Source organism: Tachyglossus aculeatus, chromosome 9, assembly GCF_015852505.1.
Source record: "Tachyglossus aculeatus isolate mTacAcu1 chromosome 9, mTacAcu1.pri, whole genome shotgun sequence".
Lineage (NCBI taxonomy): Eukaryota > Metazoa > Chordata > Mammalia > Monotremata > Tachyglossidae > Tachyglossus > Tachyglossus aculeatus.
The window spans coordinates 5,413,386-5,440,513 of record NC_052074.1 but is presented as its reverse complement, the minus strand read 5'-3'; the positions used below and the strand labels follow the sequence as shown (position 1 = coordinate 5,440,513).

General features: G+C 45.0%; 1 protein-coding gene across 2 annotated transcripts; it reads left to right on the top strand.

Annotated features, from left to right (window-relative positions):
* Window positions 1-1,691: 1,691 nt before the first annotated feature.
* On the top strand, window positions 1,692-27,120 carry MTIF2 (mitochondrial translational initiation factor 2). 2 transcript variants are annotated; one of them, XM_038751675.1, is made up of 14 exons: window positions 1,692-1,857; window positions 8,192-8,414; window positions 8,670-8,790; window positions 10,083-10,251; window positions 10,884-11,044; window positions 13,768-13,944; window positions 18,099-18,238; window positions 20,193-20,317; window positions 20,891-21,095; window positions 21,685-21,937; window positions 22,263-22,403; window positions 23,141-23,305; window positions 25,875-26,015; window positions 26,442-27,120. In XM_038751675.1, the coding sequence occupies exons 2-14, from the start codon at window positions 8,199-8,201 to the stop codon at window positions 26,609-26,611; spliced, it is 2,184 nt and encodes a 727-aa protein (XP_038607603.1). In that variant the 5' UTR covers window positions 1,692-1,857; window positions 8,192-8,198; the 3' UTR covers window positions 26,612-27,120. The 2 variants fall into 2 exon arrangements, with proteins under 2 accessions (XP_038607603.1, XP_038607604.1); XM_038751676.1 differs by lacking the exon at window positions 1,692-1,857 and adding an exon at window positions 2,592-2,613.
* Window positions 27,121-27,128: the final 8 nt, after the last annotated feature.

Genomic DNA, 27,128 nt, shown 5'->3' with positions numbered 1-27,128 from the left:
GCTGTGTGACCTTGGGCAAGTCACTTCACTTCTCTGGGCCTCAGTTCCCTCATCTGGAAAATGGGGATGAAGACTGTGAGGCCCCCGTGGGACCACCTGATCGCCTTGGAACCTCCCCAGCGCTTAGAACAGTGCTTTCCACATAGTAAGCGCTTAACAAATACCATCATTATTATTATCATTATTATTATTAACAACCTGATTACCCTGTATCTACCCCAGTGCTCAGAACAGTGCTTGGCACATGGTAATTGCTTAACAAATATTATTATTATTATTATTAACAACCTGATTACCCTGTATCTACCCCAGTGCTCAGAACAGTGCTTGGCACATGGTAATTGCTTAACAAATATTATTATTATCATCATTATCATTATTATTATTATTATCATCATCATCATTACCCAACAGCTCCGGCCCCGCCCCTCGGGGGGTCACGTGCTCCGGCGCCCCGCCCCCTAGAGGTCACGTGACGCGGAGCCCGCCCATCGGGGCGTCACGTGCGGCGTAGTCCCGCCGCTCGGGAAATCACGTGCTGCGGGGCCCCGCCCCTCGGGGCAGCGAGCGCGGCGAAGCCCCGCCCCTCGGAGGTCACGTGCTGCGGAGCCCCGCCCCTCAGGGGGGGCGCGTGCTGAGGAGCCCCGCCCCTCGTCGAGCGAGCGTTACGTAGACCCGCCCCCTCGAGATCACGTGCTGCGGAGCTCCGCCATCGTGGAGTGCGTGCTGCGGAACCCCACCCCTCGGGGGGGGGGAGCGCGTGCCGCGAAGCCCCGCCCCTCTGGGGATCACGTGCTGAGGAGCCCCGCCCCTAGTGGAGTGCGTGCCGCGGAGCCCCGCCTCTCGGGGAATCACGTGCTTCGCAGCCCCGCCCCCCCAGGGGGAGAGCGTGCTGCGCAGCCCCGCCCCTCGGTGGGAGGGGGCGTGAGGCGTAGCCCCACCCCTCGGGGGGAGCGCGTGCTGCGGAGCCCCGCCCCTCGGGGGAGCGAGAGTCGCGTAGCCCCGCCCCTTTTGGGGGTCACGTGCTGCCTAGCCCCGCCCCTCAGGGGTGGGAGCGCGTGCGGCGGAGCCCCGCCCCCCTGGGGGTCACGTGCGGCGGAGCCCCGCCCCCTGGGGGTGGTCACGTGCTGCGGAGCCCCGCCCCTCTGGGGATCACGTGCCGCGTAGCCCCGCCCCTCGTGGAGTGCGTGCGGCGGAGCCCCGCCCCCCAGGGGGGGCGCGTGCCGCGGAGCCCCGCCTCTCGGGGAATCACGTGCTTCGCAGCCCCGCCCCCCAGGGGGAGCTCGTGCTGCGCAGCCCCGCCCCTCGTCGGGAGGGGGCGTGAGGCGTAGCCCCACCCCTCGGGGGGGAGCGCGTGCGGCGTAGCCCCGCCCCTCGGGGAATCACGTGCTGCGGAGCCCCGCCCCTCGGGGGGGAGCGAGTGCCGCGTAGCCCCGCCCCTCGGGGGAATCACGTGCTGCGGAGCCCCGCCCCTCAGGGGTGGGAGCGCGTGCGGCGGAGCCCCGCCCTTCGGGGGGGGGGTCAGCGCGTGCTGCGGAGCCCCGCCCCTCGGGGGGGGTCACGTGCTGCGGAGCCCCGCCCCCTGACGCTGTCCAATCCGCTCTCACGCCGCCGGCCGGGCGTCTCAGGCGGCGGGTCGCGAACGCGTCCGCTTTGGGATTGTCCCTCGTCGGGCCCCGTCCGGCCGCCGTCCGAGGGCCCCGGGACCCGGGAAGGAGCAGCATCAAGATTATCATAATGGTCGTGGTATCTGCTCAGCCCTTACTCTGTGCAAAGCGCTGTTCTAAGCTCTGGGGAGGTGACAAGGTGATGAGGTGGGCCCACGGGGGGCTCACAGGCTTCAGCCCCATTTTACAGGTGAGGGAACTGAGGCCCAGAGAATAATAATAATGATGGTATTTATTAAGCGCCTACTCTGTGCAAAGCCCTGTTCTAAGCGCTGGGGAGGTTACAAGGTGATCAGGTTGTCCCACGGGGGGCTCACAGTCTTCATCCCCATTTTACAGGTGAGGGAACTGAGGCACAGAGAATAATAATAATAATGATGGCGTTTATTAAGCGCCTACTATGTGCAAAGCGCTGTGCCAAGCGCTGGGGAGGTTACAAGGTGATGAGGTGGTCCCACGGGGGGCTCACAGTCTTCATCCCCATTTGACAGATGAGGGAACTGAGGCCCAGAGAGTAATAATAATGATGGTATTTATTAAGCGCCTACTATGTGCAAAGCCCTGTTCTAAGCGCTGGGGAGGTTACAAGGTGATGAGGTGGTCCCACGGGGGGCTCACAGTCTTCATCCCCATTTTACAGGTGAGGGAACTGAGGCACAGAGAATAATGATAATAATAATGGCGTTTATTAAGCGCCTACTATGTGCAAAGCGCTGTTCTACGCGCTGGGGAGGTTACAAGGTGATGAGGTGGTCCCACGGGGGGCTCACTGTCTTCATCCCCAGTTTCCAGATGAGGGAACTGAGGCCCAGTGAAGTGAAGTGACTTAATGATGGCATTTATTAAGCGCCTACTCTGTGCAAAGCGCTGTTCTAAGCGCTGGGGAGGTTGCAAGGTGATGAGGTGGTCCCACGGGGGGCTCACAGTCTTCATCCCCATTTGACAGGTGAGGGAACTGAGGCCCAGAGAATAATAATAATGATGGTATTTATTAAGCACCTACTATGTGCAAAGCCCTGTTCTAAGCGCTGGGGAGGTTACAAGGTGATGAGGTGGTCCCACGGGGGGCTCACAGTCTTCATCCCCATTTTACAGGTGAGGGAACTGAGGCCCAGAGAATAATGATAATAATAATGGCATTTATTAAGCGCCTACTCTGTGCAAAGCGCTGTTCTAAGCGCTGGGGAGGTTGCAAGGTGATGAGGTGGTCCCACGGGGGGCTCACAGTCTTCATCCCCATTTGACAGGTGAGGGAACTGAGGCCCAGAGAATAATAATAATGATGGTATTTATTAAGCACCTACTATGTGCAAAGCCCTGTTCTAAGCGCTGGGGAGGTTACAAGGTGATGAGGTGGTCCCACGGGGGGCTCACTGTCTTCATCCCCAGTTTCCAGATGAGGGAACTGAGGCCCAGTGAAGTGAAGTGACTTAATGATGGCATTTATTAAGCGCCTACTCTGTGCAAAGCGCTGTTCTAAGCGCTGGGGAGGTTGCAAGGTGATGAGGTGGTCCCACGGGGGGCTCACAGTCTTCATCCCCATTTGACAGGTGAGGGAACTGAGGCACAGAGAATAATAATAATAATAATAATGACATTTATTAAGCGCCTACGATGTGCCAAGCACTGTCCTAAGCGCTGGGGAGGTTACAAGGTGATCAGGATGTCCCACGGGGGGCTCAGAGTCTTCATCCCCATTTTACAGGTGAGGGAACTGAGGCACAGAGAATAATAATAATAATAATAATGATGGCATTTATTCAGTGCCTACTATATGTGCAAAGCGCTGTTCTAAGCGCTGGGGGTGATGAGGTGGTCCCACGGGGGGCTCACAGTCTTCATCCCCATTTGACAGATGAGGGAGCTGAGGCCCAGAGAAGTGAAGTGACTTAATGATGGCATTTATTAAGCGCCTACTCTGTGCAAAGCGCTGTTCTAAACGCTGGGAAGGTTACAAGGTGATGAGGTGGTCCCACGGGGGTTCACAGTCTTCATCCCCATTTGACAGATGAGGGAACTGAGGCCCAGAGAAGTGAAGTGACTTAATGATGATGGCATTTATTAAGCGCCTATTATGTGCAAAGCACTGTTCTAAGCGCTGGGGAGGTTACAAGGTGATGAGGTGGTCCCACGGGGGGCTCACAGTCTTCATCCCCATTTTACAGGTGAGGGAACTGAGGTACAGAGAATAATAATAATTATAATGATGGCATTTATTAAGCGCCTACTATGTGCAAAGCGCCGTTCTAAGCACTGGGGAGGTTGCAAGGTGATGAGGTGGGCCCACTGGGGGTTCACAGTCTTCATCCCCATTTGACAGATGAGGGAGCTGAGGCCCAGAGAAGTGAAGTGACTTAATGATGGCATGTATTAAGCGCCTACTCTGTGCAAAGCAGTGTTCTAAGCGTTGGGGAGGTTACAAGGTGACGAGGTGGTCCCACAGGGGGCTCACAGTCTTCATCCCCATTTGACAGATGAGGTCACTGAGGCCCAGAGAAGTGAAGTGACTTGCCCAAAGTCACACAGCTGACAGTTGGCGGAGTCGGAATTTGAACCCACGACCTCTGATTCCAAAGCCCGGGCTCTCCCCCTCATCCCCCTCTCCATCCCCCCTGCCTTACCTCCTTCCCTTCCCCACAGCACCTGTATGTATGTATATATGTTTGTACAGATTTATTACTCTATTTTACTTGTACATATCTATTCTATTTATTTTATTCTGGTAGTATGTTTTGTTTTGTTCTCTGCCTCCCCCTTCTAGACTGTGAGCCCACTGTTGGGTAGGGACTGTCTCTATATGTTGCCAACTTGTACTTCCCAAGCGCTTAGTACAGTGCTCTGCACACAGTAAGCGCTCAATAAATACGATTGATTGATTGATTGATTTCCACTGAGCCACGCTGCTTCTCTAATATATTTGGTTTTGTTGTCTGTCTAGGCTGTGAGCCCGCTGTTGGGTAGGGACCGTCTCTAGATGTTGCCAACTTGGACTTCCCAAGCGCTTAGTACAGTGCTCTGCACACAGTAAGCGCTCAATAAATACGATTGAATGGATGAATGAATGTTGGGTAGGGATCGTCTCTAGATGTTGCTAACTTGTACTTCCCTAGTGCTTAGTCCAGTGCTCTGCACACAGTAAGCCCTCAATAAATACAATTGAATGAATACGGTTGACTGATTCCCCCTTCTAGACTGTGAGCCCACTGTTGGGCAGGGACCGTATCTAGATGTTGCCAACTTGTACTTCCAAAGCGCTTAGTCCAGTGCTCTGCACACAGTAAGCGCTCAATAAATACGATTGAATGAATGAATATGACTGAATGAATGAATACGATTGACTGATGCCCCCTTCTAGACTGCGAGCCCACTGTTGGGCAGGGACCGTCTCTAGATGTTGCCAACTTGTACTTCCCAAGCGCTTAGTCCAGTGCTCTGCACACAGTAAGCGCTCAATAAATACGATTGAATGAATAAATGAAAGAATGAGGTAGGAGGGGGCGAGGCTGTGAGCCCACTGTTGGGTAGGGACCGTCTCTATATGTTGCCAACTTGTACTTCCCAAGCGCCTAGTTCAGTGCTGTGCACACAGTAAGCGCTCAATAAATATGATTGATTGATTGATTGGAGAGCCTTGAAGGCGAGGGTGAGGAGTTTTTGCCTTCCTCTTCCTCCTCCCTCCTCCTTCCCTTCCTCCTCCTCTGCCTCCTCGTCCTCCCCTCCACCGACCCGCGGGGCTACCGGAGGGAGGCGGGCCGTGCCCTCTGACCCCGAGGTTGCCATGGCAACCGGGCATCCCGGGCTGGGCCGGAGGTCGGATACCTGGGACCCCGCTAAATAGTAATAATACTAATAAGGATGGTATTTGTTAAGTGCTTACTATGTGCCAAGCGCTGGGGTAAGTACAGAGTGAGCTGGGTGACTTCAGTTCTCAATAAATACAAATGAATGAATGTGTTGGAAGTCTTTCACGTAGATTAGATTGGCGTCTGGATCCGAACGTGATATACTCCGTTTTTCCTCTGGACTTATAGCACTGGCTCTTTCCCAGCGGGTTGTGCAGTATAGAGGTGAGAGGGGTAATAATAATAATAATGGTGGTATTTAAGCGCTTACTATGTGCCAGACACTCTTTCATTCAGTTGTATTTATTGAGCGCTTACTGTGTGCAGAGCCACTCTTCTAAGCTCTGGGGTGGATACGGTCTAATCAGGTTGGACACAGTCTCTGTCCCACGTGGGGCTCACGGATTTAATCCTCGTTTTACAGATGAGGGAACTGAGGCCCAGAGAAGTGAAGTGACTTGCTCAAGATCACCCAGCAGGCAGGTGGAAGAGCCGGGATTGGAACCCAGGTCCTTCTGGCTCCCGGGACTGTACCCTATCCACTAAGCCACCTTCATTCATTCAGTTCATTCGTTTTTATTGAGCACTTACTGTGTGCAGAGCACTGTTCTAAGCACTTGGGAGAGTACAGTAGAGAAGAAGAAGAAGCAGTAGAGAATAATACAATAGAGAATAATACAATAGAGGAGCAGTTTGGCTCAGTGGAAAGAGCACGGGCTTTGGAGCCAGAGGTCATGGGTTCAAATCCCGGCTCTGCCATGTGTCAGCTGTGTGACTGGGCAAGTCACTTCACTTCTCTGGGCCTCAGTTACCTCATCCGTAAAATGGGGGTTAAAACTGTGAGCCCCCCCGTGGGACAACCTGATCACCTTGTAACCTCCCCAGCGCTTAGAACAGTGCTGTGCACATAGTGAGCGCTTAATAAATGCCATCATTACAGTATAATAACAGACACATTTGTACACATTTATTCTATTTATTTGATTTTGTTAATATGTTTTGTTGTCTGTCTCCCCCTTCTAGACTGTGAGCCCACTGTGGGGTAGGGGCCGTCTCTAGATGTTTCCAATTTGTCCTTCCCAAGCGCTTAGTCCAGTGCTCTGCACACAGTAAGCGCTCAATAAATACGATTGAATGAATGAATGAATGAATTCCTGCCCACAGTGAGCTCAGAGTCTCGACGGGGAGACAGACATTAATATAAATAAATAGATAAGTAAATTACAGATATACGCGTATGTACTGTGGGGATGGGAAGGAGAATGAATGAAGGAGCATGTGAGAGCGGCGCAAAAAAGAGTGGGAGAAGAGGAGGGGAGGGCTTAGTCAGGGAAGGCTTCTTGGAGGAGGTGGGCCTTCAGTAAGGCTTTGAAACTGGGGAGAGCAATTATCTGTCTATCTGTTTGTACATGTTTATTACTCTATTTTACTTGTACATATCTATTCTATTTATTTTATTTTGTTAGTATGTTTGGTTTTGTTCTCTGTCTCCCCCTTTTAGACTGTGAGCCCACTGTTGGGTAGGGACCGCCTCTATATGTTGCCAATTTGTACTTCCCAAGCGCTTAGTCCAGTGCTCTGCACATAGTAAGCCCTCAATAAATACGATTGATGATGATGATCTGTCTGATATGAGGATTATCTTCTGATAATCTTCCAGCATGGTACCTCAACGCTGGACTTGTGTGGGAGAAAAGATGCTCTTTTATCCCCATAATAAATACGCAAGGGCCCAAATGTAATTCTTTTAAGAAGATCACTTACATTGCAACTTTGAGGTTGTCCGATGGCCCAAATGTAATTCGTTTAAGAAGATCACTTACATTGCAACTTTGAGGTTGTCAGATGTTCTGGAAAACCAGTATTGTTTCACATACCTTAGTTACAATTATTGTGGGCTGGGAACTTGTCCGCCAATACCGCTGTATTGTACTCTCCCAAGTGCTTAGTACAGTGCTCTGCACACAGCTTATTATGTGCCAAGTGCTGTTTATAATAATAATAATAATAATAAGCATTTGTTAAGTGCTTACTATGTGCAAAGCACTGTTCTAAGCGCTGGGGAGGATACAGGGTGATCAGGTTGTCCCACATGGGGCTCACAGCCTTAATCCCCATTTTCCAGATGAGGGAACTGAGGCCCAGAGAAGGGAAGTGACTTGCCCAAGATCACACAGCAGACGTGTGGCGGAATCGGGATTCGAACCCGTGACCTCTGACTCCAAAGCCCGCGCTCTTCCCACTGAGCCACGCTGCTTCTCTAATAATGGTGTTTGTTAAGCCCGTACTATGTGCCCAGGACTGTACTAAGCACTGTTGTAAATGCTGGGTTAGATACAAGTCAGTCAGGGTTGGACACAGTCCCTGGCCCACACTGGGGGCTCCCCGTCTCAATCCCCATTTTACAGATGAGGTAACTGAGGCCCAGAGAAGTGAAGCGACTTGCCGAGGTCAAACAGCAGACAGGATTAGAACCCAGGTCCTTCTGACACCCAGGCCCATGGTCTATCCACTGAGTCACACCGCTTCTCGACACCTTCTCTGGGGAAGAGGTGTTTAAGTTAATGTGGGACAATTTTTATTTGCTCTTTTAATGAGAAGTATAGCTTTTTGTATCATGCGTCAGTTTCTTTTCTCGGCTCACTCTCCAATTCAAGTATGTCTTTTTTTTTTTTTTTATAGGAATAAGATGAACCAGGGGATGATGCAGAAGTTGGAAAACCTGGTGCAGTTTCCTAGTTCTCGCAGATGGTTGTTCAGCCTGTGTCGGAAGAGAGGATTTGGGGAACACTGGAGGCCTGTGAAACCATCGATTCGCCCTGCTCGGCAATCCCCACGACGCTGGCAGACGGACACGTTCATCAGGGTGGCTTTATCCCAGTACAGGCTCTTAGCGACAAAAGAGGTACAGTTTACCTGACAGACTGAAAGGAAATCAACCCGTTAGGTGTTCGCTGTTGAATTAAGCTGATTCGATAGTGCCATTGAATTTTACTGCAGGAATTAACGAGCCTGACGGTGGCTTCAACCTAAAATCGAAGTTAGGAGGATGTAATAACTGTTCGCCTCCCCGGAGCTGGTGCAAAATTTATATTTGTTACCTCTTAGCGTCTTTCCCCTTTCCTTTTTTACGGCATGTGCTTCTCACCTTGTTTTTAAGGGAGAAAGAGGCCGGAGGTTGAAATTGCCATCGATCCAACCCAAACAGGAGAAGCAAGAAGTAGAGGTATGGATTGGAATGACGGTTAGAGAGCTTGCCAGAGCCATGGATAAAAGTATAGGTGAGTCCGAAGCTTTTCTAGAGAACGATTCATTCAGTCATTCATTCAGCCGTATTTATTGAGCGCTTACTGTGTGCAGAGCACTGGACTAAGCGCTTGGGAAGTACAAGTTGGCAACATATAGAGACGGTTCCTACCCAACAATGGGCATAAGCGACAGCACGGGCCCATCTCTATTACTCCATTTATTTATTTATTTATTTTACTTGTACACATCTATTCCATTTATTTTATTTTGTTAGTACGTTTGGTTTTGTTCTCTGTCTCCCCCTTTTAGACTGTGAGCCCACTGTTGGGTAGGGGCTGTCTCTAGATGTTGCCAATTTGTACTTCCCAAGCGCTTAGTACAGCGCTCTGCACATAGTAAGCGCTCAATAAATACGATTGATTGATTGATTGATCTCTCCCGGAACGCCCCCATCTCCACCTGCAGTCGTTCTGGATTTGCCCCTATAATTAGTGCTTTGTTGGATTTCATTTAGCTAATTTGGAGGTGGTTTTTGTAACTGGATAGGACGTTAGCTCAGTTAAACAATGGTTAAATCCAACCTTGCTTTGTTGTGATAGCTGCAGAATCTGTGACCAAATAGTTCATTTCCAGATGGTTTTTCATTTCTCAAAAAAAGGCACTTTTCCCATTTAGGTTATTTGCTCATGGAAATTCGCTTGTGGAACACTTTTTAAAGAAGGATTAGCATCCTATTAATTCATTCTTTTGTTTGCTATAAAATTAAATGCAGTACCAGCCTGATGTGCACGCCCTGTTTGTTCATGGGATTTAACTTTGGAGGCTGAAGTTTGATGGATTATTTCCAATTTGGAAATCATGGCAAATGTTGCTCAAAAGTGACAAAGAGATCTAATTTAGAAGAAGTAATGTGTTTTGAACTTCAACTTAAAGGCAAAGAAGCAGTTGATCCTGCTGGGTTTTTATTTATGGTATTTGTTAAGCGCTTTCTGTGCTTACAAGATAAGCAGGTTAGCACAGTCCATGTCCTATGTGGGGCTCACAGTCTTAATCTCCATTTTATAGATGAGGAAACTGAGGCAAAGAGAAGAGAAGGGACTTGCCCAAGGTCATACAGTAGATAAGTGGCAGAGTTGGGATCAGAACCCAGGTCCTTCCGACTCCCGGGTCTGTCCTGTATCCACTAGGACACTCTGCATCACCCAAAATTAAGCAGAGTTGTGCAAAAGGGTCTTATCATAGTGTTCAGCGCTTAGAACAGTGCTTTGCACATAGTAAGCGCTTAACAAATGCCATCATTATTATTATCATCATCTTTCTTTAGATCACGTGTATGAATCCCTGTGGAATACCTCTGTGGAAGATTTCCTAAGACCCAGTTTTCCTTTGGACGACATATGGATCAAGGAAGTTATGAAAAAATCGGGAATGAAACATAAATGGACAAAACTGAAAAAGGTCAAAGTCAGAGAAAACAAAGATGCTGTGAGGAGGTAAATGATTAGTTTACAAAAAGAAATGTTCACATTTTACTTTTCAGCATTTAAAATTAACAAATATTATGAGTTGGTTTTTCTTTTTCTTTTCTTTCAGGAATTAATAATAATAATAATAATGATGATGGCATTTATTAAGTGCTTACTATGTGCAAAGCACTGTTCCAAGTGCTGGGGGGATACACGGTAATCAGGTTGTCCCATGTGGGGCTCACAGTCTTCATCCCCATTTTACAGATGAGGTAACTGAGGCCCAGAGAAGTTAAGTGACTTGCCCAAAGTCACACAGCTGACAAGTGGTGGAGCTGGGATGCCTGTCTGGGTCCTTTAATTTTATATGAATATTCGTATCATCAATTTTAGGCTAACATTTATTTTTTCTGTTTGTCTACGAAAAGTTTTGGATTAATCTTAGAATAGAACTCGAAACGAATAGACTTTTATTAGAAAGGCAAATCCCATAAGAACTGCCACTGCAAAATCTTTTATGACTGGAATAGAAAGTATATTGCTATTTAGGATGAAAATTAAATTATGCTCCATTTTTAACCGTGATCCCAGAATGTGATTCAAAGACGGAGAATGTTTCTAGTGGGTATTTACTTGAAAGAGCTGTATTTTTCTCCTAGGCCCAAGGCAGATCCAGCTCTATTAGCCCCGAGATCCCCAGTTGTGACTATAATGGGCCACGTTGATCATGGGAAAACCACTCTGCTTGACAAACTTCGAAAAACTCAAGTGGCGGCAATGGAAGCCGGAGGCATCACTCAGCACATCGGTGCCTTTCTTGGTATGAAATCAAATCTAGCGTCTTATTTTCGTAGGCACTCTAATCGCGCATTGCTTCAACGGAATGTGAATGATATTCTCTGCACTGTTTTAAAGAAAAAGGGGAAATAGAGCTTTATCCCATTATGCCTTGGTTGGGGCGCTCCAGACTCCTGCTCGCTTTACTTTATCCCTCCTTCCTCCCTCCTTTCCCATCTCCTTCCCTCCTCCTTTCCCATCTCCTTCCCTCCTCCTTTCCCATCTCCTTCCCTTCTCCTTCCCCATCTCCTTCCCTCCTCCTTTCCCTTCTCCTTCCCTCCTCCTTCCCCATCTCCTTTCCCATCTCCTTCCCTCCTCCTTTCCCATCTCCTCTCCCATCTCCTTTCCTCCTCCTTTCCCATCTCCTTTCCTCCTCCTTTCCCATCTCTTTTAGACTGTGAGCCCACTGTTGGGTAGGGACTGTCCCTATACGTTGCCAACTTGTACTTCCCAAGCGCTTAGTACAGTGCTCTGCACACAGTAAGCGCTCAATAAATACGATTGATGATGATGATGATGATGAAATGTAAAGGCAGATGACCATACTACCTAATAAAATACTCTTGAGGGCAGGGTACATCTCCTCTAAAAGGCCTTCCCTGACAAAGCCCTCGTTTTCTCTTTTCCCACACCCATAGGGGTTGGTCTTGCACTTTATTCACCCTTTTTTCACCCTTTCCTCAGTCCCACAGCACTTTATGTACATATCCAGAATTTCTTTATGTCAAAGTCTAGCTCCCCTCTAGACTGTAAGCTTGTTGTGGGCAGGGAAAGAGTCTGCTTGTTCTGTTGTATTGTACTCTCCCAAGTGCTTAGTACACTGATCTGCACACAGTAAGCGTGCCATAAATACGACAGAATGACAGAAGCGCCGTTTAATACAGTGCTTGTATACATACACTGATCTGCACACAAGTAAGCACGCCATAAATACGATAGAATGACAGAAGCGCCGCTTAATACAGTGCTTGTATACATACACTGATCCGCACACAAGTAAGCACGCCATAAATACGATAGAATGACAGAAGCGCCGCTTAATACAGTGCTTTGTACACAGTAAGCACTCAAAAAATACGATTAATTTATGGATTGATTTTGCTTCTGGGATACTCTCCCAAGTGCTTAATACAGAATGCTTTGCATTCAGTAAATGCGGTTGGTATTCACTATATTCCATTGGTTAATATGTCTAGTAAAAATCATCGTATACTTTTTTGTCAACGCGGTATAGAACCTTCAAAATCTTAACTGCCTTCCTTCTGTATAAAAATACACATAAGATGAGTAAAGTGCTTCCATATAACTCCTGTTGGATGTTGAGGAAGCCAATGCTTTTCTTAACACAAATTTTAATCTTTAGAAAAGTTAAGCACCTATCGCTTGCTAATCCAGTGGTGATGGCTGGTCAATAATATAGAAGCACTTAGAGGATGTGGAATTGGAAGAGTATTTTTGTTTGATTTGTTTTGTTTTTTCTTCACATGATATTTAAGCGCTAACTATATGCCAGGCACCGTACTAAATGCTGGGGCAGATACAAGGGAATCAGGTTGGCCGCAGTCCCTGTCCCACATAGGGCTGACGGGCTAGTCCCCATTTTACAGATAAGGTAACTGAGGCACAGAGATATTAAGTGACTTGTCCAGAGTCACACAGCTGACCGTTGGCAGAGCTGCGGTTAGAACCCAGGTCCTCTGATTCCCAGGCCCTTGCTCTTCGAGAAGCAGCGTGGCTCAGTGGAAAGAGCCCGGGCTTTGGAGTCAGAGGTCATGGGTTCGAATCCCGCTCCGCCCCATGTCTGCTGTGTGACCTTGGGCAAGTCACTTAACTCCTCTGAGCCTCAGTTACCTCATCTGTAAAATGAGGATTAAGACTGTGAGCCCCACGTGGGACAACCTGATCCCATTGTATCCCCCCCAGCGCTTAGAACAGCGCTCTGCACATAGTAAGCGCTTAACAAATGCCATCATCATCATCATCTTTCCACTAGACCGGGCTGCTTCTGAGAGTTACCCTCCGAAATGCATGATTAATTGGGGAAAAAATGAATTACTCTGGGCCCTCTGTCCTCAAGCCGCGAGAGGAGCCCGCTATATCTTGCAGTCCTTCCTGCGGCATTTCTCCCCCACCCACTTCCGACCGTCGCCGTTCAAACCAGCGATATGGGGGACGGGGAGAGGCGAGAATATCTGTGTGGTGGTGGGGAAGGCGGCAAACTTTGGAAAGGGGCTCAAACGGGGAATATGTCCGCTCTGTTGAACTCTCCCAAACGACTAGTAATTGTTCCGCACGCAGTAAATGCCCAATAACTACAGTTGACTGACTTACTTGGTGGGGTTTCATTATCCTCGCTCCTGTCGGCTTAAATCTGGCCCATTTGCCAAGTGAAATGCTTCTCATTTCCCTTTCTTAGCCACCTAATTTCTGTAACAGCCATTATTTATCTTGTCGCCCGGTTATCAGCAGCTGTGGTCCATTGGTGCCTTGATTTTTTTTTTTAACTGCTACTTCAAAACAGAGCCAAGGGAACACCAAAGGGCGAGGCTGTATGGCGGTTCTTTTTCTTCAGAGAACTCGACCCGTAGCAAACTTGTCGCCGTCCCCTGCTCGGGCAGTAACGTCCAATTTGAAATATCGCTGTTCAACCCGAAGATGAAGATGGTCCCATTTGAGTCGCTGGTGTCTTTTGATTTTTGTTCGCAGTTTATTTACCTTCTGGGGAAAAGATAACCTTCCTGGATACTCCCGGGCACGCCGCCTTTTCGGCAATCCGGGCAAGAGGTGCGCGTGTCACTGACATTATCATATTGGTGGTAGCAGCAGAAGATGGAGTCATGAAGCAAACTGTTGAGTCTATTCAACATGCCAAAAGTGCCCAAGGTATGGTATGTGGTTTAATGTTGATGGTTTAATATTTTTTTTTTGGCTTTAACAGGCCTAGTATAAGAACGTTGCATCAGTCCCAGATCAAAGATGTCCCGCAGATCTTCGGGTTTACAGTTTCACTATTGGTTTTGCCAATATCGTTCATTTTTCTTTTTCCTTTTTTTTGGTATTAAGTGCTTACTATGTGCCACGCACTGGACTAAGCGCTGGCATAGATACAAGCTAATCAAGCTGGACACAGTCCGCGTCTCATATGGGGCTCACGGTCTTAATCCGCATTTTACAGATGAGGTAACTGAGGCACAGAGAAGTTAAGTGACTTGCCCAAGGTCACACTGCAGACAAGTGGTGGAGCCAGAATGAGAACGCAGGTTCTTCTGACTCTCAGGCCCGTGCTTTATCCGCTAGGTCACGCAACTTCACTCCTTGCTTTTTCTTCATTTATTAAAAAACAGTAATAAAAGAGGGGATAAGTAGGAGTACTCTGTGTTCTTGGGAAGGAAGGGAAATATGTCTTCCTGACTAAAACGTAAACCCTGAATAATCGGGGAGTGTGTCATATCTTTATTCTGTATTTGCCAAATTTTAATACAGCGTGCCTCATCCAATGAAGTGCCAATAAATGCTCTCACTTCTCCAGCATTGAACAACTGTGTCTACATCATCATCATCAGTCGTATTTATTGAGCGCTTACTGTGTGCAGAGCACTGTAGTAAGCGCTTGGGAAGTACAAATTGGCAACATATAGGGACAGTCCCTACCCAACAGTGGGCTCACAGGCTAAAAGGGGGAGACGGAGAACAAAACCAAACATACTAACAAAATAAAATAAATAGAATAGATATGTACAAGTAAAATAAATAAATAGAGTAATAAATATGTACAAACATATATATGTATATATCAGAGAATCAGAGAATCTCTTCCTGTTGCTGCCAAGGCCACCCGTTCCCCAAAGCCCGTGCCTTCACCAGGAGCAGACTTGTACTTGTTGCCGACTTGTACTTCCCAAGCGCTTAGTACAGTGCTCTGCACACAGTAAGCGCTCAATAAATACGATTGATGATGATGATGAGCATAGCAAGATGTCATTCTGCCGCCCCAGAGTCATAAACTCGGAGAAGTGGCAGTGGTGGCCGTATCAGAAGCAGCAGCTGGGATCTAATTCCTGTTCCACCACGTGTCTGCTGGGTGACCTTGGGCAAGTCACTTCACTTCTCTGGGCCTCAGTTGCCTCATTTGTAAAATGGAGATAAGAGTGGGAGCCCCATGGGGGACAGGGACTGTGTCCAACCTGATTCACATAGCCACCCCAGCGCTTAGAACAATACTTGGTATTTGCTCCAGATTCTCCTGTTCTATTACTTCGGCTTCCTCTCCACGCAGTATTCTTCGGTGAGGGGAGAGTCCGAAGGGGTTTCTCAAAAAGACTGAAAATCCCTGTTTGAGAATACTTCCCGGAAGCCTTAGCTAAACTTTCATTCGTTCATTCAGTCATAACAATGGAATTTATTAAGCGCTTACTACGTGCGAAGCGCTGTTCTAAGCGCCGGGGAGGTTACAAGGTGATCAGGTTGCCCCACGGGGGGCTCCCAGTCTTAATCCCCACTTTACAGTTGAGGTAACTGAGGCACAGAGAAGTGAAGTGACTGGCCCAAAGTCACACAGCTGACAAGTGGCGGAGCTGGGATTTGAACCCATGACCTCTGACTCCAAAGCCCGGGCTCTTTCCACTGAGCCACCTGTATATATGTATATATGTTTGTACATATTTTTTACTCTATTTTACTTGTACATATCTACTCTATTTTATTTTGTTAGTATGTTTGGTTTTGTTCTCTGTCTCCCCCTTTTAGACTGTGAGCCCACTGTTGGGTAGGGACTGTCTCTAGATGTTGCCAATTTGTACTTCCCAAGCGCTTAGTACAGTGCTCTGCACATAGTAAGCGCTCAATAAATACGATTGATGATGATGGTGATGAGCCACGCTGCTTCTCTAAGTGCTCATATTTATTGAGCACTTACTGTGGGCAAAGCACTGTACTAAGCACTTGGGAGAGTACACTAAAGCAATAAACAGACACGTTTCCTGCCCACAGCGAGCTTACAGTCCAGAGTGTAGCTTACACATTAGCAGAGAGGAAGTTTTGGCTCGCAGTAACAACAGACTGGTTTTAGAGTTTTCGTGCGTCCACTGAGTTGTGTTGGTCTTGGTGCTACCTAAATACAGACGCCAGCGGTCCATACTGATTTTTCTTTGCTGCCATCTGCTCCATTATCTCTGCCCCAGGTTCCTCTGTCTATATTTTAGTTATATGTGAGTGCTTAGGTCTCATGGAAAAGAATTGAATGCACAGGTAGCCATTTTTCAGTTTCACTGGCTTTAAATTAATGAACGCGTAGTAGATTTTGCTATTAAAAAGTCTACCTTTTTAAACTATAAAAGGGTACTGCTGATTTTCGATTTTTTTCCTCCTGTGAACTCATTTCCTGAAAAATCATTCTTCCCCTATACGTCTCATTATTCATGATTCCAACCAGTACCTTTTTAAACTATTAAAGGGTATTGCTGATTTTCAATTTTTTTCCTCCTGTGAACTCATTCCCTGAAAAATCATTCTTCCCCTATACGTCTCATTATTCATGATTCCAACCAATACCTTTTTAAACTATTAAAGGGTATTGCTGATTTTCGATTTTTTTCCCCCTATGAACTCATTCCCTGAAAAATCATTCTTCCCCTATACGTCTCATTATTCATGATTCCAACCAGTACCTTTTTAAACTATTAAAGGGTATTGCTGATTTTCGATTTTTTTCCCCCTATGAACTCATTCCCTGAAAAATCATTCTTCCCCTATACGTCTCATTATTCATGATTCCAACCAGTACCTTTTTAAACTATTAAAGGGTATTGCTGATTTTAGATTTTTTTCCTCCTGTGCACTCATTTCCTGAAAAATCATTCTTCCCCTATACATCTCATTATTCATGATTCCAACCAATACCTTTTTAAACTATAAAAGGGTATTGCTGATTTTTGATTTTTTTCCCCCTATGAACTCATTTCCTGAAAAATCATTCTTCCCCTATACGTGTCATTATTCATGATTCCAACCAATACCTTTTTAAACTATTAAAGGGTATTGCTGATTTTCGATTTTTTTCCTCCTGTGAACTCATTTCCTGAAAAATCATTCTTCCCCTATACGTCTCATTATTCATGATTCCAACCAATACCTTTTTAAACTATAAAAGGGTATTGCTGATTTTCGATTTTTTTCCCCCTATGAACCCATTTCCTGAAAAATCATCCTTCCCCTATACGTCTCATTATTCGTGATTCCAACCAATGATATCTACTTGGAATACCGAAGGAAGAGCTTGATTTTTGCCATTACCTATTGAATAGGTAATTTAGACTGTGAGCCCACTGTTGGGTAGGGACTGTCTCTATGTGTTGCCAATTTGTACTTCCCAAGCGCTTAGTACAGTGCTCTGCACATAGTAAGCGCTCAATAAATACGATTGATAATGATGATGATGATGAATATATTTCTGGTCTTTACTCTGTTTCCTTCTGGCATGGTTAAATCAATCCCTGGACCGCAGAACCCACGTGAGGGGAAAGAAAAAATGCACCGTGGGCAGGGAATTGTCTGTTTACTATTGTATTGTACTCTCCCAAGCGCCTAGCACAGTGCTCTGCACACAGTAAGTGCTCAGTAAATACAACTGAATGAATTTGTCCTATGTAAACACTTCAACCCAACAATTCAGACGCCAGAAACTCACTTTGAAGCCCAAATTCCACAGGAAGCCATCATGAAATAAGTCAGTCTGGAATTAGCTCACCTCCGTTACGATTGTTTTACAGATCTGGCAGTAAGTTAGCGGGGGACCCGGGTGATTTCTTTATTCTGTTTAATAAGTAAAATCTCAATACGAAGACTCAGCTCCTGACCCCAAATCTTAACTTTTCTGGCTTGATTTTCACCATCTCATTCCAAGGTAAGTGTTCCAAAGGGCAAGGAGTAGACAGGAGCAGGTGGGTGTCTGTCACTGGGAGGAAAGGTGTCACACGACCTATTCTTAGAGAAAACGTGTTAGCTGTTTAGCAACTCCTTTTTTTTTTTTCCTGCCTCAGTTCCAATCATCCTGGCCGTAAATAAATGTGACAAACCCGGAGCCGACCCTGAAAAGGTCAAGAAAGAGTTGCTGGCATATGATGTGGTTTGTGAGGAGTTTGGGGGTGATGTTCAAGCCATTCATATTTCTGCACTTAAGGTAAAGTTTGGGGGGGTTCAAAAGAGACCTTGTTCTGAGGGAGATTGGGGATGGAATGGACATCAGTGTGCTTTCGTAATATAAAATGGAAATTAGAGCAGAATGAAAACTCGGATGTCACGGACGTCATTGCAGTGGCAGGGATTTTGATACTTGCATATCGTGTTTTTTTAGGACTGGCCGTGTAGATAGAGTAGGTCTCCGGGAAATATACGGGAAGACTTAACAAATTAAAAAGCATTTCAAGAACATTATAAGTATAATGATAATAATGGCATTTATTAAGCGCTTACTATGTGCAATCAATCAATCGTATTTATTGAGCGCTTACTGTGTGCAGAGCACTGTACTAAGCGCTTGGGAAGTCCAAGTTGGCAACATATAGAGACGGTCCCTACCCAACAGTGGGCTCACAGTCTAGAAGGGGGAAACAGAACAAAACCAAACATATTAATAAAATAAAATAAATAGAATAGCTATGTACAAGTAAAATAAATAAATGCACTGTTCTAAGCCCTGGGGAGGTTACAAGGTGATGAGGTGGTCCCACGGGGGGCTTACAGTCTTCATCCCCATTTTACAGTTGAGGTGACTGAGGCACAGAGAAGTTAAGTGACTTGCCTGAAGTCACACAGCTGACAGTTGGTAGAGCCGGGATTTGAACCCATGACCCCTGACTCCAAAGCCCGGGCTCTTTCCACTGAGCCACGCTGCTTCTAATGATATAAGTATGATATACTTTGGTTCTGCTTCGGCAACCAAAGATGTCACTAAGTGTTGAAACAGCTGGATGAGACTTCTTATAATTAAAGTCGATTCCCCAAGTGAAGCAAGTCGATATTCTTCAAGTTCTTCAATTCTTGAAAGTTCAACACTTGACTACATGTAACTCTCTCTGAGGTTATTTATAATGCCTTAAAATTTCTATTCGAGGGTCAGGAGAGCTACAACGCTTGGGGTCTAAGGTTACCTTTAGTTCTGGGTAAGGCCAAGTCAGAAGCTTTTTGAATTGGGAGCAACAAATTGCAACCAGTTGGCATCTTCCAGCTATACACCTTTTCTTTGTGTGTTTTTTTTTTGAATGGTGTTTGTTAAGCGCTCACTAATTTGCCTCTTCCCCTCAGTTCATTTTAAGCTCTTTTAGGGCAGGAAGCTTTCCTTTTGATTCTGTTGTACTTCCCCCAAGCACTTAGCACAATGCTCTGCACCCAGTGGGCCCTCAGTCCCATTAATTGGTTGGAGACAGGGAAGAGAAAAGGAGGAGGCAGCTGCCGCCAACCTATCTTTTTTTTTTGATTTGTTTCCAAAGCTGAAATTCGTTAATTGGGAGAAATTCCAGTTCTGTGGAGGAGGTATTGGCAGTTAGATCGGGAAGATAAGGCGAGAATAATTAGATCAGAGGTCTTTGCTCTTCAGTCAGTGAAAAAGGCGGGGAGGATTTGGGAGTATTCAAGGGTAGAGACCAGGCAGACTATGACCTTTAATTAAAATAAATAAATGTATTTATTTATTTTACTTGTACATATCTATTCTATTTTATTTTGTTAGTATGTTTGCTTTTGTCCTCTGTCTCCCCCTTTTAGACTGTGAGCCCACTGTTGGGTAGGGACCGTCTCTATATGTTGCCAACTTGGACTTCCCAAACGCTTAGTCCAGTGCTCTGCCCACAGTAAGCGCTCAATAAATACGATTGATGATGATGATGATGATGACCGTCTCTATATGTTGCCAACTTGGACTTCCCAAGCGCTTAGTCCAGTGCTCTGCACACAGTAAGCGCTCAATAAATACGATTGATGATGATGATGATGACCGTCTCTATATGTTGCCAACTTGGACTTCCCAACCGCTTAGTACAGTGCTCTGCACACCGTAAGCGCTCAGTAAATACGATTGATTGATTGATTGACCATCCAGGCATTAATATGGTTCAATATGGCTCTTTTGGTTCAAGGGTGACAATCTGATAGCTTTGGCTGAGGCGACAGTTGCTCTAGCGGAGATGTTGGAATTGAAAGCTGATCCCACTGGGCCAGTGGAAGGAACAGTAATCGAATCGCGGACGGATAAAGGAAAAGGGTAGGCTTGTTAACACAGCTGAACTCCTAGCCATTTTTATCATTCATGTTTTCTAATAAAGTCACATCTCCAGCTTGAAAACGGAATTTTCCTTCTGGTATTTCCATTGATCTCTGGGTCATTTTCCTTTTTTTAATGCTTAGCAATAGTGAGCTTTCTGGTGGTAGTAGTATAATAATTTCCAGGCACGATACCCATTTACCGTTGCTGATTTGGAGAGGAAACAGTGGTGCCACGAGGTGCCTCAGTGGGTGGCGAACCAGAAGAAAAAATGAGATTCGAAATTCAGACTTTGACTACATCAGTCTTAACCTTTGACCATATGGTCCTGCTATCACCGTGTTAAAAATCAATATTTGTAAAAGCGGAAAACAAAGGAATGATTTTTTTTTGCTTGGACATAGATTGAAATGGGTTTTGTTGCCTGTGGACTCTTAAATCATTTCTTAAAACTTCCAAGCAATAGCTCCCATCTCAAATATTTGAAGTAATGAAGTCATACACATCGTTTTGCTTTCGTTTTGGCCTAAAAATGTCAAAGTAGCTTAACTCACTTTTCTTTTTCTTTTTTAGTCCAGTCACTACAGCCATAATTCAAAGAGGGACTTTAAGAAAAGGTTCAATTCTGGTTGCTGGAACGAGCTGGGCAAAAGTGCGCCTAATGTTTGATGAAAATGGAAAAACAATGACTGATGCTTGCCCGAGCACACCGGTACAAATTACAGGTTGGAGAGACCTTCCTTCGGCAGGAGAAGAAATTCTTGAAGTAGAATCTGAGGTAAAGCCAAATTAACTAATAAATATCTATCACCTTTTGTGGAATAACATGTTCAAAGTAAAAAAAAAATGCAAACGTAGCTTTGTAAGCATTAATAAGAGATCTTAAGAGGTCGTTTAATTGCATGGAATCGAATTTTTTCCCCCCATAGCATATAGACGGGGCTTTCTAGACATGTTAAGTTTGTTGATTAAACCCAGCAAGGTGAAAAACTGCTTTAGAAAATACTTCTGTATGTGACCTGTATATATGTATATATGTTTGTACATATTTGTACATATTTATTACTCTATTTATTTTATTTGTACATATCTATTCTATTTATTTTATTTTGTTAGTATGTTTGGTTTTGTTCTCTGTCTCCCCCTTTTAGACTGTGAGCCCACTGTTGAGTAGGGACTGTCTCTTATATGTTGCCAATTTGTACTTCCCAAGCGCTTAGTACAGTGCTCTGCACATAGTAAGCGCTCAATAAATACGATTGATGATGATGATGACCTCAATTAGTTCCATAACCCAACAGCATTTAGCATCTTAACAGTCCATTTTGTCATGTGGGTACATAACGGTTGGGCTTTTTCCTGCAAAGCAAAGGGCCCGTGAAGTTATTGACTGGAGAAAGTACGTTGAAGACCAGGAAAAAATGAAAGAGGATATGGAAACGATTGAGGCCAAACGAAGAGAACACCAAGAGTCCCATAGAAGAGAACGTGACAAGTTTGGCGTTAAGAATTGGAAAGAGAGACATTTTATGAAGTACCAAGAGAGGAAAGGAGTAAAACTAGTTCGACCCAAAGAGAGAATAGAAAGCAACTCAAACAAACTCACTGTGGTTATTAAAGGTACTTGTTTATTGGTTGCAGTTTCGCTCCTTGACAATTTTGTGTCCTTCTGGAAACTAACCTAAAAGCTTTAAAATCTCTCATGGGAACTTTTCCCTCTTTTATTAAAAATTATATAAGTAGTAAGTTGGGACCACAGTGAATGTAGATATTACCTTCACTGGTTGTTTTTTTATATATATAAAGAGATCTAGCCCTGTAATTGCCACAGTGCTCTGCACGTAGTAAGTACTCAATAAATTTGATTTAGATATTTTCCATTAGGCGGTCAATTTTGGTACCTACGGTTTTGATGCCTACAGTTTTGAACTTTTATTCCGTTTAGGTGATGTGGATGGATCAGTTGAAGCCCTCTTAAATATTATCGATTCCTATGATGCTGCAGATGAATGTGAACTGGAGCTAGTTCATTTTGGAGTAGGCGATATTAGTGAAAATGATATTAACCTTGCTGAAACATTCCAAGGTAAAGTTCCCATCTCCTGATTACCAGCAAGTCTGCATGTTTTAGTCAGTGGGATTTTTCTGCATGATTCGTGGTCTTGTCTTTTAGACTGTAAACGCCTTGTGGTCCGGGAATGCGTCTGTTGTATTCTCCTAAGTGCTTATTACAATGCTCTGCACGCAGTAAGTGCTCAATAAATACCATTGATTGTGTCAGAGTTTGAGGTGAAGCCAGGTTTTTATAAATTAAAAAAAATTCAAAGGGAGGAGCTTTTTATTTTATGCCTTTTTAATTTAAAGTCAGTTGGTGGAGTTACATATTTGTACATATTTATTACTCTATTTTACTTGTACATATCTATTCTATTTATTTTATTTTGTTAGTATGCTTGGTTTTGTTCTCTGTCTCCCCCTTTTAGACTGTGAGCCCACTGTTGGGTAGGGACTGTCTCTATGTGTTGCCAATTTGTACTTCCCAAGCGCTTAGTACAGTGCTCTGCACATAGTAAGCGCTCAATAAATACGATTGATGATGATGATGATGGAGTTCTTTAATAAACTTGAAAAATTTAGACCAGCCACTAAAGTCTTTCCATTGTCATCGTAAGTGTTTGAAACCTGGTGTATCTTTATTACTTTAAACAGTAATTAATCATGGAGCAAGGTAAGGAAACTGTTAAGTTCTCCTTTGCTGAGCAAAAGGCAAAGCCTTCCACTGTTTGTGTTAATTAGTCACCCGGTTCTATTTCTGTCTGCCAGGTGTTGTATACGGCTTCAGTGTGAATGCAGGTAAAGACGTTCAGCAGTTAGCTGTGAAAAAGGGCATAAAAATTAAACTTCACAACATCATCTACCGACTTATCGAAGACTTACAAGAAGAACTGAGCAGCCGGTTGGCTCCCTCTGTGGAAGAAAACGTAGTCGGTGAGGCCACGAGGATTGGTAAAAACTCTGTTTTAGGGAAGATGAGAGGTGGTTTGGTCCTCACTGTGCCCTGTTACACTGTTGTAGACCGGACGCAGAAATGGGTTGCGATCCATTAGCATCCTTCTAACGCTCTTACGTAAGAGATCTGCACGGTATATTCCTGGGGAAATGCAAGGGTTATGGATCAGTTTATGGAGGACTGGGAACGTACCCCTAATTCTAATACTCCTTCAAGCTCTGCACATAGTAAGCGCTCAGTAAACACCACTGATTGATCAGTTGATGGCCTGTAAATGCAGAATAATGATAAATGGAAGCATGTCCGTCTAGGGAAAGGGGATGTATCATAACATCACTGTTAAATTATTTTTCACTTACTCTGATAATAATCAGATAATAATAATAGTGTAATTATTTTAATAATATAATATACCACATAATAATAACATATAATAAAATATATTGCATTATAATATAATTATGATATACATGATTATATAATATGATTTATAATTATATTATATATTATATCATATATGATAATACTATAATAATAATAAGAAGAACTCTGATAATAATAACAATAATTTTGGTATTTGTTAAGCACTTACCATAGTAAGTTAGTTACTAACTTATAACTAACTTATAGTTAGTAAGTGCGGCAAGCACTCTATTAAGCCCTGGGGTAGATACAAGATCATCAGGCTCCACATGGGGCTCACATTTTTATGTAGAAGGGAGACCAGGTAATGATTGAATCCCCATTTCGCAGATGAGGGAACTGAGGCCCAGAGAAGTGAAGTGACTTGTCCAAGGTCACACAGCAGTTAGGTGGCAGAGCCGGGATTAGAACTCAGGGCCTCTGATTTCCTGGCTTGTGTTCTTCACTTCAGTGCTGTTTCACTTAATGGCGGAAACATTCGTTAGCAAAACTCAAGTACTACTTCAACTACCAAAATTCAGCCCAGCAGAGAATCAATTTGATGAGGAAGAATAATCCGAAACCCAGACGTCGATGAAGGGCACCAGTCAGGAATAAAAGCAGTGAAAGACGAATGGAGCCAGACCCAGAGCCCAGGATATAATAATGATGGCATTTGTTAAGCGCTTACTATGTGTCAAGCACTGTTCTAAGCGCTGATCACAGGCCCCTGTTCTTGGTTCCCTTGTTGATGTAATAGAAGCAGCATGGCCATAGTGGATAGAGCACGGGCCTGGGTATCAGGAGGTCATCATCATCATCATCAATCGTATTTATTGAGCGCTTACTGTGTGCAGAGCACTGTACTAAGCGCTTGGGAAGTACAAATTGGCAACATATTGGCAACAGGTCAAGGGTTCTAATCAAGGCTCTGCCATTTTTCTGCCGTGTGGCCTTGGACAAGTCACTTCTCTGTGCCTGTTACCTCATAATAATAATAATAATGATGGCATTTATTAAGCGCTTACTATGTGCAAAGCACTGTTCTAAGCGCTGGGGAGGTTACAAGGTGATCAGGTTGTCCCTCGTGGGGCTCATGGTCTTAATCCCCATTTTACAGATGAGGTAACTGAGGCACAGAGAAGGTGCGTGAGGACACAGGCCGCTCCGGCCTCCTGCACTCTTTCCTTTCTCCCTCCTTCCTCCTTTCCCATGTCCTTCCCTCCTCCTTTCCCATCTCCCTCCCTCCTTCCCCATCTCCTTTCTCCTTTCCCATCTCCTTCCCTTCTCCTTTCCCATTTCCTTCCCTCCTCCTTTCCTTTCTCCTCCCTTCCTCCTTTCCCATCTCCTTCCCTTCTCCTTTCCCATTTCCTTCCTTCCTCCTTTCCTTTCTCCTTTCCCATCTCCTTCCCTTCTCCTTTCCCATTTCCTTCCCTCCTCCTTTCCTTTCTCCTTCCTTCCTCCTTTCCCATTCCCTTCCCTCCTCCTTTCCTTTCTCCTTCCCTCCTCCTTTCCCATGTCCTTCCCTCCTCCTTTCCCATCTCCTTCCCTATCTCCTTCCCTCCTCCTTTCCCATCTCCTTCCCTCCTTTCAAGAGCATGGGTTTTGGAGTCAGAGGTCATGGGTTCAAATCCCGGCTCCACCGTCAGCTGTGTGACTTCGGGCAAGTCACTTAACTTCTCTGTGCCTCAGTTACCTCATCTGTAAAATGGGGATTAAAGACTGCAAGCTCCCCGTGGGACAACCTGATCACCTTGTAACCTCCCCAGCGCTTAGAACAGTGCTTTGCACATAGTAAGCACTTAATAAATGCCATTATTATTATTATTATTCTTATTATTAAGTGACTTGCCCAGTCACACAGCTGACTGTTGGCGGAGCTGGGATTTGAACCCATGACCTCCGACTCCAAAGCCCGGGCTCTTTCCACTGAGCCACGCTGCTTCTCATCCATGAGCCCTACGCAGGACAGGGACTATGTCCAGCCCCATTTGCTTGTATCTAACCGTGCACATGGCGCTAACACCATAATTATAATTATTTTTATATCGCCTTCCAGGGCAATAGCAGGAAGCCAGAAACTTTTTAGCAATAATCTGTACATCTATTTTTGCTCATTACATGTTGGTTTCCTCTTTCCTTTAGGGGAGGCATCTGTGCTGGCTACTTTCTTTGTGACAGTCGGAAAAAAGCAAGTTCCCGTGGCAGGTTGCAGGGTCCAGAAGGGGCAATTGGAGAAAAAGCTGAAGTTTAAGCTGGTGCGAGGAGGAAATGTGATTTGGAGAGGTGAGTTAGGCTGCCGTCATCTGCAACCGGAGTTTTTCCTTTTGAACCAAAATTCTCTCTTCCCAAATCTCAGCAGTGTTTTAAACAAATCAGCCAAGAGCTAATTCTATAACCATTATTAATTCTTAAAACTTTCCCCATAATATCAAATGTTCTTTATTGGGCTGCTGGCTATGAATGGAATTTTACTAGAAGCCACAGCTTCTGCACATCAGGAGTTTATGCTGTCTATCCATTGCAGTTGAAACCAGCTTTGCAATCATTAATCTAGCACTGTGATATTTATGCTGGATAAAATTAAGCCATCTCCCAAATGCTGACTACAGTGCTCTGCACACAGTTAAATGCTCAATAATTCCCACTGATTGGTAAGAAAACTCACCTCTGGGAGTTGATCCTGTGTGTGATCATACTATCTCATTTCAGGGCACTTATCTTCACTAAAGCACCATAAGGATGATGTTCCTGTCATAAAAACCGGCAACGACTGCGGTCTCAGTTTGGATGAAGACATGGAGTTTAACATCGGAGACGAAATCATTTGCTACGAAGAGAAAGAGGTGCCACAGAAGACCTCTTGGAATCCAGGATTTTAAGTCTTTTAGACATAATGCTTTGTAAGAGGACCCTTGGCCATTTCAATTCAGTGTGCTCTTTTTATGGATTCAGGGATGTTGCTCGGGTGAAAGGTCATGAAAGGTCGTCTCTAGCCTGAGATACCAGAGGCATTCAGAGAAAACCGACCAGGGAGTTTATGCTTGATACTAGTCGTATCTTAAATGTCTTCAAAGAACTTAAATTACACTGGAAAAAAACCTGCATGGGGTGGCTTTGGCATTTTTTAAAAAGTATTAATGGAAGGAAATGGGCCATTAGTCTAGAAAGTGGAAAAATTTGAAGCTGCTTGTGTAAAACAAAAATATCAAATAATGTATTTAAGCACTATGTGCCGGGCACTGTACTAAGCGCTGGGGTAGATACAAGGTAATCAGGTTGTCCCTCCTGGGGCTCACAGTCTTACTCCCCCTGTGACAGATGAAAATTGTCAAAGCCAAGCGTCTAATGATGGAATTAAGTGGATATAAAACTGTCAGATGGAAAAAAATGTTTTCA

Bases quoted from the DNA above. Each gene is read 5' to 3' on its own strand.
- MTIF2 (XM_038751675.1), top strand. From the start codon at position 8,199: ATGAACCAGGGGATGATGCAGAAGTTGGAAAACCTGGTGCAGTTTCCT. The intron at 8,415-8,669 runs GTACAGTTTACC...CTTGTTTTTAAG, and splicing joins GGCTCTTAGCGACAAAAGAG to GGAGAAAGAGGCCGGAGGTT. The intron at 20,318-20,890 runs GTAGGCTTGTTA...TTTCTTTTTTAG, and splicing joins CGGACGGATAAAGGAAAAGG to TCCAGTCACTACAGCCATAA.